At 34.0% G+C, this 11821-nt stretch overlaps 1 protein-coding gene across 1 annotated transcript; it reads right to left on the reverse strand.

Annotated features, from left to right (window-relative positions):
* Positions 1-4984: 4984 nt before the first annotated feature.
* On the reverse strand, positions 4985-6268 carry LOC132291100 (putative F-box protein At5g55150). Its single transcript, XM_059790226.1, has one exon. The coding sequence runs from the start codon at positions 6266-6268 to the stop codon at positions 4985-4987; it is 1284 nt and encodes a 427-aa protein (XP_059646209.1).
* Positions 6269-11821: the final 5553 nt, after the last annotated feature.

Here is an 11821-nt window from a genome sequence, read left to right on the forward strand (position 1 = left end):
TGTATGTATAAATTTATATATTTGATTATATTATTATATGAAAAAAATTTATATAATTTTTTTTTCTTTTTCGAAAATTTATATATATATATATATATGTATATTATATATATTTGATTATATTATTATTAAATATATATATATATATATATATATATATATATATATATAGATATATATATATTTAGGGTAAATCATTTCAGCCTCCCAAATCGCCATATATAGTTTTAGGTAAACACATGGCATGCCAAACTGTTGTTGCAATTATATGTGTGTTTTGTTTTTGGTGTTATTGTTTTTGCCAGGTATTATAACAGTGAACAATGAAAAAAATAAGTTTGGTAAAAAAAATATTTTGTTTTGCACAGTGTCAAAACTCAATGCTAAAGTGATGAACAGTTAAAAAAAGATTTTTTTTTTTTTTTTTTTTTTTTTTTTTTTTTTTTTTTTTTTGAGAAACTCTTAAATGACATTTTCAAACTAACCCATTATATTTTTTACACTTGCAACATTTTTTTACCAAACATGTTCTTAAATTTTTGCTTTCAAAAATTTTACGATAAATACACATTAGCTAAACATGATTTTGATTACTATTTAAAACATTTTACAGCAAAACATTTGTTTTGTTTTGGGTTAAAACAAAAACGTAAAAACAAAACACATACCAAACAAGCCCTAATATGTCTAAAACACCTCAAATGAAATGCTTCCATAAATCTAAATAATATATCAATGTGAAATAGAGTTTTTTTTTCCATTAAGAATGGATCACTCCCAATATTGATCTCTGACTTTTGCATGGATGACCTAATTAATATTGTACCATATTGAAAACAGAATGTAAAGAAAAAAAAATTCAGACAGAGAAATTTTTGTTGAATAACAAATTAGTACAAACATGTCTATAAACACCTCCAACTGAATATTGTTATGTACGTCAGTTCTATAAAGCACTATTTCTAGCATGGCTAGCTATTTTATATGCAACTATTCTCTAGCAATATGGACAACATAGTCCCCATGGGCGCTAGTAAAGTTGATGGGAGGAGAAGGATCTAAGTGCTAGACAATCATATTTAATACTTGGGTGTGGGTTCGATTCTTCTCCAACACTGTAAGTTCCTGACTGAAAATGCTACTTGCATTGTGGGATCAGGGTGAATAGCCGGAGGTTTACCTAGTAGTTACAAGTCCAAACAGCGGGTAGTTGCGAAAATTCCCACGTCATAAAAAAAATAAAAAATGAACAACATAAACATTAACCCAATATATATATATATATATATGTACAAAATAAAACGTATGCATTATTTTGTAGAGATCGCACATCATCAATAATATTTTGAGGAATCAAAAGAGTTCTCGTTATATCATTTACTCCCAAAGCAACGTTGTTTTCTTAAGTAGAGCATCTCCAATGGTAAAATGCTAAATTCGGATGCCAAATCTATATTTTGACAGTGCTACAGTGTCAAAATGCTACATTTTAGCAATTCTCCATTCCCACCATTCATATATTTGTTTCAGTAATGTTAATATTAGGCACATTCCAAGTCAAGTTGTAAACATTAGAAGGAAACTAAAATTAAACTTAATTAAAAAGAATAAAAAATCTAAAATATCTGGTCAAAAAAGGACCCAATATATATATATATATATATATATATATATATATATATGTATGTATAAATTTATATATTTGATTATATTATTATATGAAAAAAATTTATATAATTTTTTTTTCTTTTTCGAAAATTTATATATTATATATATATATATATATATATATATATATATATGTATATTATATATATTTGATTATATATATATATATATATTTAGGGTAAATCATTTCAGCCTCCCAAATCGCCATATATAGTTTTAGGGCAAATCATTTCAGCCTCCCCAATCGCCTCTATCTCTGTTCTCGTTCTCAACTCTGAAATTGCCCCCCCCCCTCCCCCCCGCAACTGCAAACTACAAAATCAACAAGAATCAGAAGTTCAAAGCCCATATCTTTCAGTTTCCATCGTCCGATGTTCCAGTTCGGGTTTACCATTCGCAAGCTTCAGCCGCTGTCTCTCAACTCTAAATCTTGTCCCCCTCTCTTTATACAACTGCTAACTTGTACGTATGGGTTTTGCTTTTTTTTTTTTCTTTTTTTTTTTTCTAAATTAACTAATCAATGTCTTTAATTCTTGTTTTGCAAACTAAATCCTATTTGGTGAAATTTTTTATGATCTTTTTCAAAACCGATCTGAGAAGAAATAGATATATATATATAAACACACACACACACACACACATGAGGATGAGAGGGGAAGAGAAAGAGAGACAGATATGATTGAGAGATATAGAAATAGCTGTTGTTATAAGTTTTGCTAGATTTGGCACCAAAAATAGCAAAGACAATTTTTGGCAGGTGAAATAGTAGCTGATTGGAGGGCCTAATTTTAACCCACCTGCTATATTTTAAATTGGCAGCCCATATATTAGGTGAGTTGGAGATGCTCTTACAATGTTAGTTTTTACTATTGTTATAGAGCTCATTTAATTACAATCTCGATTTGATTACAATTTTATTTATTTCTTTTGTAAAAAATAAAAATAATATATATATTGTAATATAATATTTTATTATAATATAAGAACATTATTGATTTTTTTAGAAGCAAAATTACTTTACGACAAACAATGAACAAAGAAGTGAAGAACTAGTTTAAGAAACATTGAGAGAAAACTCTCATAATATAATTAGTAGTTAAAAATTCATTGGTAGTGTAATTGATTACCATTTGGGACCCAGTTGATCACTTATCCTTGGTTTTTAACCGCCAAGTGTCTTCACACAACCAGTGGCAATGAGAAAAGTCGAGACTCTAGATTAATTTCCTATCCACAAAACGGTCAACTGCCACGTGTCCACTATCCCTGCTCATCCCCATCCCATTACCTCTCACCGTCAATCTCATGTGATCAGTTAAAAAATCAGAGTCTTATTTCAGATCCAAACACCAACAATCCATACACAAAACCCTAATTTTCTCTCTCTCTCTCCCCCCGGTAATACCAATTAAATTGCATAAAAATGCTTAAGAAAACTTGCTACAACTGCAATTTTTTATAAATATAGATAACATGGTACTTTGATCAACCAACCAATCCGTATGTGTGTGTATTTTAAAGTATTTTAGCAACTAGTAAAACATAAATCTAATATCTGGAAGCCCTAAATTTAGAAAATTTGCCACCAGTTAACTTCATAGTTCCATCTCTAACATAACATTCTAGGCACGGACGTGACAAGTTCGAATATCAAGATTTAAGGTCTTAAATTTGTAACTTCCAATTGTCCAGTTGACCTTGCATTTTAAAGCAGATCCATAAACAAATAACTACCGATATATGTGCAGACATGTGCATGTATGTGTGCGTATTCAAAATTAATTCCCTCATATTTCAAGAATCGTCTCATCTATAAATATATCAGGGAAGATGAAACAACATCAACAATATACACGAATAAGCTACATAATCAGTTACGCAGAAATGCAATTTTTAGAATCATATCAAAACCCTAATCTAAAATTTAAGAGTACAGACCTAAGTGGAGCAAAAGATGAAGAACTACATATTAGGTATATAAAATGCACGTATGTGTGTGTGTGTGTGAGGGAGGGAGGGATAGAGAGAGTACGTGGAAGACGCCACATTTGAAGCACTCAAACAAAGGATCAACATAAATTGTTTGGTACAAACAATTTATGTTGTTCATGAATGTCACATAGTTTTGTGGCTAATGACAGTTTTATCTTCTAGCTTCCTTGCAATCACACTTGTTAAAGATCAAATTGGCAGAGAATCAATACCTCAGTAGCATACAATACAACAAAGTCCAAACCGGACATCTTCTCAAGAGTGAAATTCAAAGTTCGAGAACCTCTATCTGACAATTAGATTGAAAGCATGCTATTTATAGTAAAGGCAGGAGCTTAACAACAAAAATTTTACTGATTAATTATATATGAGTTATATGAAATATGTAACTTTGACAAATCATCTAACAAAATAATATCCAAGCAGTCTTAACATGCTTAAAAGAATTACTGTAACGATTATATACAAGTCATCTAGCAAAATCAATCAAATCTTCTACTACAGATCAGTACTAGCATCACAAATGAACCCAATTATATTACTCATTAATCGAGCATTCAATAATAAGCTAAACTAAAAACTGATTACCATAATATTTGCTTTCAACCGACCTCAGATCCAATATTGTGAATGAGCCCTCAAGAATAAAAGCAATACATACCAACTAGAAATAAAAGAAATTCAAAGAACCATAGAAGTTTCATAAAAATTCGTATTCGACTTGCTACTTATCTATATACACATGCAACCTGAAGAACCTGCCATGTGGTACTCTTGCCACTTTATTTCATCTAACTCTTAGGCATGTAGCAAACAGTAAAGGCTACTTGAGTGCACTATCAAACACCAAATATGTAGTCTTACCAAGTTTTGGATTAAGGAACAGTTGGAGAGCTCGATTGCATTATATAGGATTTGATATCAAGCATTGTTCAAGTGTTTCCAACCCTGGTTTTAAGGAATATGTAGGATTTGATATCAAGTGTTTCCAACCCTAGTTTTAAGGAATATTATTCATGATGCAGAATGAGAAAAATGAGAAGCATTTCCTTGTTCCCCCAGAAAATAAAATAAAATAAACCGATCTTATTTTATGACCATAACCACACAAGTAGATTACGAGAACCAACCACAAATAATATCTACTTATAAGTCTAACAAACATGGTCTTACATTTTATTATAATGCATAAATACACCGGAGAAAAAATAGGTTTGTTTCAGCACATAAAAGAATACATACCTACATACACATATATATATATATATATATGACTGAACAAATTAGATTCGACCAAAAGGCACTCAAGAAATTATTTATCTACTCAATTTCCCAACACAGTTGGCACAATCCAAATTGAGGGTGGCATATGCTTATGTGAAGGATCAAGAATGTAATGCGTCCCAAAGCTTCCATTTTCTATGTCGAAGATACCAATGTCGCGGCGCCCATATGGGAGATAGAACCTAATGTCAATATAATCATCCGTATAGTATATGGAATTCGGCTGACATCCAGGCCATTTGGAAGCTGGAACACAAATTGAATGGTTATCTCCCAAAAAAAGGGTGTCTCCACCCAAGCTCTTCACTTCAACCTGCTTAGGGCTACCCTTCTCAGGTTGCTCTAAAAGCATCTTGAAAACTTTAAAGGTTGTAGTTGCATGATGTGAGTCATCTCCATATTTTAGATACCTTTCTACAAGAAGCAAATCCTCGCTAGATGATTCCACGAGATACATCCGTCTTTGACCGCCCTGATGAGTCCCTGGTGCAATTACCTTCACTTGGGGAAGGTTACTCTCCCCAACCCTTCTATTAAGATCAACCATTATGAGTCCGCTGAAATAATCAGCTGCCAAAATCTGGCCTTTATAATATATGACATCTTGGATGGCGGTAAATTTCTCTTTATCTATGTAAGTCCAAGCTTTGTCTCCGGGTAGAATGAATGCCAATCTTCTGTATTCACCATAGATCGCACTAACAATATAGTTGTTAGGAGATGAAGCAGGGTCAACCGACAATGTAGCCTTCATAACTTCAAACTCAACACAATCATCACCGTAATAGTCATCTTCGGGGCCAGACTCAATATCATAGTCGTATTCGGGGTCAGTCTCAATATCATATTCAACACCGTCGGTCTCAATATCATCTTCAACACCGTCGGTCTCAATATCATCTTCAACATGTTCGAATTCTAAGCGGTCCATAATCGGAGGAAGCTCAATTGTAGCACTAGAGAACGGGTTAATTAAGGTTAAGGCAAATGATTCTTCCACGGTAAACAACCAACCATGTGACGAACCAGAAAGCCTCTTTTTGTAAGGTACCCTTAACTGAAAATCATATAGTTTATTGTGAGTAATGCTGTATAGGCTACGTCTTTTCTCGCTATTATCTTCCGTAGGAACCATCAAGAATGGAACTTGCTTGCAACACTTCTTTTGAAAGAATTCAACTTTGTTCTCCATTACAACATCATGCCATTCTTTACAGACTGCACCAAAACGAACATAATCCGAAAGCGAAACCAATTTGTCCATAATCGTATCTAATAAATGCTTCGGAAGGCATGCCCAATCTGACTCCAATAATGAGTCCATATCCATAACCAATAGCACTGCAATGTCAACAAATCAAATAATCTAAATAATCACAATTAACTTACATCATCTCTACAATACTCAATTAATTGGCAAAATTTTGAACACCATTCATAATCTTAAACTAAACGATTCACAAAAAAACAAAAGAATACACAAAGTGGTTAATCAGGATATAGTTTGAATTTATTATAAACTCAAATCTGTTGATATCTGTTTATATAAATACAAAAGATATAAACATATGAATATGAAAAATTGTAAATTCAGCTAATATAATATAATCACAACTCACCTGAAGTCCGGGCGATGCAAACCAACAGGACAATCAATGAGTAAAGAGAATCAAACCAAAAACATACAACGAGTAAAGATATGACGCTGTATTCACCTATATATATATATATAGTGATACTTCTTTTCCTAATCAGAAACCAATTTAGACGAAAGTTCTCAGAATCTTGATAAAACAAGGATAAGTGGAGGGTTTTATTTCGTCGTCGCCCTCGCCTTCTAAACTCAACTTTTACGCAACCTCAAAGGATTTGGATTTAAAATTGGAAAAGGAATTGGATTGGAATTAAAATGAAATTTCATTTATGTATTTGGAATAAACTGGAATTCTAATTAAATAAATTATTTTTTTATGTTTGGATGCAAAAATAGGAATTGGAATGGAAAATTTATTTTTTACCAATTTATCCTTAGAGATGGGTGTATTCGTATATTTGCATTAATTTACTTAACTAAGCTAAGCTATGTTTGCAGGACATATATTGGTACTTAATTCAGAATTTTTATTTATTATATTTTTGGTAACTTAAACCACATATATTATTGGAAACAATATTTTAATATACTTCTTTTACTTTTAAATTTTTTATTACTATTAGAAATATACATAAAAATATACAAACAATAATATGTAAAATTACACTATATACCATTAAAAAAAAAAAAAAAGAAAAAGAAAAAGAAAAAAAGAAAAAAAGAAAAAAAGAAAAAAAGAGTGAAATAAGTCAATTTGGTCAAATTTTCTAAAAGTTATTAATTAATCCTAATAACAAATAAAATACCTAGATGAATTTCCAAATGAAATAAAGTACCTTATTTTTCTCTCTGAATTAGTTTCAAAGATTGAACAAAAATAAATAAAATAAAACAAAGATTGAACAAGACTTCATAGTCATTTTCCATGACAACCAATTTTTACGTTGTAGACACTAAAATTTTAGTGGGCTTTGGTTTTGACAAATGAACTCGTTAAATATGGGTCTAATGTTTAATTAAGTTATTTAATTGGCTTAAGCTTCGTCCACTTAAATTATTTAATTAGCCCAACCCAGATGGTTAAATAAACAGATAAGTATTCCTAATAAAATATATTTGGAATAATTATTTTTAAGGATAATTATCATAATATAACCGGCCCGGCCCAGTTATTATTTTATTCTTATCGGGAAATGACACGTGTCATCATCCTATTAATCTAAGAAGCCTATAAATAGAGGCTTGAAGGTAGAAGGAAGGGACACAAATTCAGAAATCTAGAAGGTCTAGAAATCCAGACACAAATTCAGAAATCTAGAAGGTCCAGAAATTTAGATTCACAAATTCAAAGTCCAGAAATCCAGAGACTCAGAAATCCAGAAGGTCCAAAAATTCCAAACCTAAAGGTGAAGAACAACAAGCACATCCAAAGCCGTGCCATTTTTCATCAAATTCAACAAATCCTCTCTAAAGACGAAGAACAACAAGCATATTAAATCGTGCCATTTTTCATCCAAATTCCACGGTGATCAACAACATGCACATTAAATCGTACCGTTCTTCATCCAAATTTTATAGTAATTCAACTTCAAGCTCGTGCAGCCCTTGGATCCAACCAACAAAAAAGAGATCGAATCAGAGGACCTTATTCTTTGTAAAGAATATTACAGAGGAATGTACTCTAATTTTTTTAAATTAATAAAATATTTTATTTGCTTCCTATTTTGTTATCTTATTTGCAGACTATAAAATGTGTGTGTACAAATTTCCGGCACGCCCAGTGGGACATCCTTTACCTCTCATCTTTTTCTCCTACCATCAAGTTTCTTCTCTATCGGATTCTATGGCTCCCCCTAAGACTTAGACAGACAAGAAAGTCTAAAAGAACATTACAACTACAAAGGTTGATGGCAAAGCCACCACGAAAAGTGGCACGAAGGCCAAATCAAGTGATGGAAGTACCTTGGCGGGCCCTGTGACACGTAACAAGTCCCAGGCAATCGCGTCATCCAAACATCAGCAAGAATTGGTGAAAACCAATCTTACAAAATCGGCAAACGTGAAAACTTAACATGTCAAGAACCCTGACGTTGTTCCAGAGGAGATTCCACCACCAGATTTACCTCATTCCGTTTATGATGCTCACTCTAGTGTTGGTTCACCCCTAGAGTCACCACGTCAGACTTCGGAGCAATTAATTACTTCAAGGAACGTTGACTCTCAAGGCCTATCATACTCAGATGTGGTCGTTGCTACGATAACTGGAGCTACCACGGTGGAGGAACAACTAGCAACTATGTCTCGTGCCATTGAGACCCTCACAAAGACTGTTGAAGAGAAGGACTTGCAAATCGCTACACTGATGAACAAATTAGAAGTTTAAACATTCGGTGAATCACCAATACAGTCTGGGAATCCTACATCTTCCATAGTAGTACCACCTGGGAATCTTGCAACATCCACATCACCACCATCTGCGAATCCTAATTCTATAGCACAAGGTACTCGCACAGAGGACCCCAAATAGACGCCGGTGACAGAATAGGCGATTGGTCAAACCAATCATGCTTCTCCAGTCTCTTCATTATCTGTTGAACAATTGCAAGATATGATAACGAATACAATCTGACCCTAATACGGAGGCATCTCACATTGCACTCTCATGTACTCAAAGCCCTATACAAGGAGAATTGACAGTATGAGGATACATGTAGGATACCAACCTCCAAAAATTCAACAATTTGACGGAAAAGGCAACCCCAAGCAACACATTGCCCATTTTGTCGAGACTTGCAATAATGTCAAAACTGATGGGAGCTTACTAGTTAAACAGTTTGTCTGCTCTCTTAAAGGAAACACGTTCGAGTGGTACACCGACCTAAAGTCAAAATCAATTGATAGTTAGGACCAAATGGAATGAGAATTCTTAAACAGGTTCTATAGCATTTGTCGTACTGTTAGTATGATAGAATTGACTAACACGAAACAATGGAAGGATGAGCCTGTAATCGACTACATTAATCGGTGGAGATCACTCACTCTTGACTACAAGGACCGACTGTCAGAAATCTCTGCTGTAGAGATATGTATGCAGGGAATGCATTGGGGCCTTCTTTACATTCTCTAAGGCATAAAACCTCGCACATTCGAAGAATTGGCTACGCATGCCCATGACATGGATATGAGTATAAAATCCCATGACGACAAAGGTCCAGTGACCATAAAACCACGCAAAAATAAGAAGGACTGGAAGAAGGGCGACAAGTCGTCAAAGACCGCTGCTAAAGATTCCATGGTTATCTTAACCACCCCAATCAAGATATCCGTTAAAGATGAGAAGAAGGACGATAAAAAGCCTCACCAGTTTCAAGAGAGGGAAAGACAGCGTCCTACGCTAAAGGAGTTAGAGAAGAAGGAATACCTCTTCCCTGATTTTGATGTCCCTAGTATATTGGAATGTTTACTTGAAAGTAAAGTTATAGAACTCCCGGAATGCAAACGCCCTCAAGAGATGGGACGTGTTAACGACCTGAAATACTGTAAATATCATCGTATTGTCAGTCATCCAATTGAGAAGTGTTTTATCTTCAAGGAGTTGATGATGAATCTGGCAAAACAAGGAAAAATCTTATTGGACACAGACGAAGTTGTAACTTCAAATCATACTACTACTACTTTGACAACCTTTGTCGTGGGGAGTGCTCGTTCTCAACCTTCAAATTTTAAGGTATATTGAAAAACCATCCAGTTTGGCTCATTCGAACCAATCCCCATCTATCTTGGACAAGGAAGTGTACTTGATGTTTCAACATTTGAAAGAGTTTTTCCTTAGGATAATGAAGAAGGATGGACTCTGGTGACAAGAAATAAGCCACGGAAGCAACGAGCTAACATTTTTTAGACTAGTTATTTTGATAGGAGGCAAATGAAGAAGAAACCTCAATACTGCTATAGACAGTATGGCCATAATAGAAAATGAGTCAAGAAGACACAGTCATCCAAACACGCCTCTATGAGCAAAGGGATCCAGAAGCCCATTACTTTACAAGAGTTCTTTCCAGAAGGATATTTAGATGATGAAGTTGTGACAGCTTACATGGTTTCAACTGAGAAAATGAGCCCTGATGATGAGAATAGCAAGGATCAAGATGGAACCCAGACTATAGAGAACCATGCAAAGGATGTAGCCATCATTGAAAAGTCCGATGATGATGAAGTAGCCACAGGTATGCTTGATTCATGTTATACACCAATTGTTTTCACTAATGAGGATCTTCAGTTGGGTTCGAAGTGTCCTCTCTTCGTTTCTGGTTACATAAAAGAACAAAAAGTTACTCGGATTCTTATTGATGGTCGACCAGCGGTGAATCTCATACCAAAATTTACGATGAAAAATCTTGGCATCACAGTCGACGAGTTATCTCATAGCCATCTTATTATTTAAGGTTTTAACCAAGGAGGACAAAGAGTTATTGGTATGATTCGGGCGAAGCTAACTATTGGCGAGCTCCAAGCTGAAACCTTGTTCCATGTTATTGATGCAAAGATGTCCTATAATTTGTTATTGGAATGGCCTTGGATACATAGTAATGGCGTCATGCCATCGACTCTTCATCAGTGCTTTAAATTCTATAAGAATGGCGATCAAACGATTGTGGCGGACCATAAACCATTTACAGAAGCAGAATCTCATTTTACCGATGCCAAGTTCTATATCGATCCCGATACACCTTCGGAAATGCCCATACTAAGCCACCCGTTTACACAAGAGGTTCAATCTATAAGAACAAAAGAAGCATTAAGTGATCCATTAGATGTTCCAGTGACAGTCATTGTAAAGGTAGCTAAAACGCGAGGGGTATCGATAAAAGTACATTGGACGAAACTTATTTTAAAGTATGTTCCAAAATCTCAATGACAAGAAGGGCAGTCACCTGTCATCGAGATACCTCTGTTCTTCACTTAAATATAATTAGATTTCCCTTGCACCCATTCTTCTGTTATATTTTTAACAAATTAGGGCTTTCCCCTCTTCAAGTTAACCCTAATTTCCTTAGGGTAATATCGATTCTATTGCTCCTAAATCATGATAGGAACCTAGATCTAGATATCATAGATCTTTTTCTCTACAATAGAGTTACCAAAATCAGAACCAATAAAACATACTTCCACTTCTTTCCTCTTGAAAAACAATCTATATACACTAACAAACTTGCCTCAGAAAATGGTTGGAGAAATAATTTGATTGGGTCTTTGGGGCTTGGCAAACACCATTTGCTCAGA

The sequence above is a fragment of the Cornus florida genome, unplaced genomic scaffold (assembly GCF_030987335.1).
Source record: "Cornus florida cultivar Cherokee Brave unplaced genomic scaffold, ASM3098733v1 CherokeeBrave_3.0.0_Hap2_scaffold_314, whole genome shotgun sequence".
In the NCBI taxonomy this organism is placed as follows: Eukaryota; Viridiplantae; Streptophyta; class Magnoliopsida; order Cornales; family Cornaceae; genus Cornus; species Cornus florida.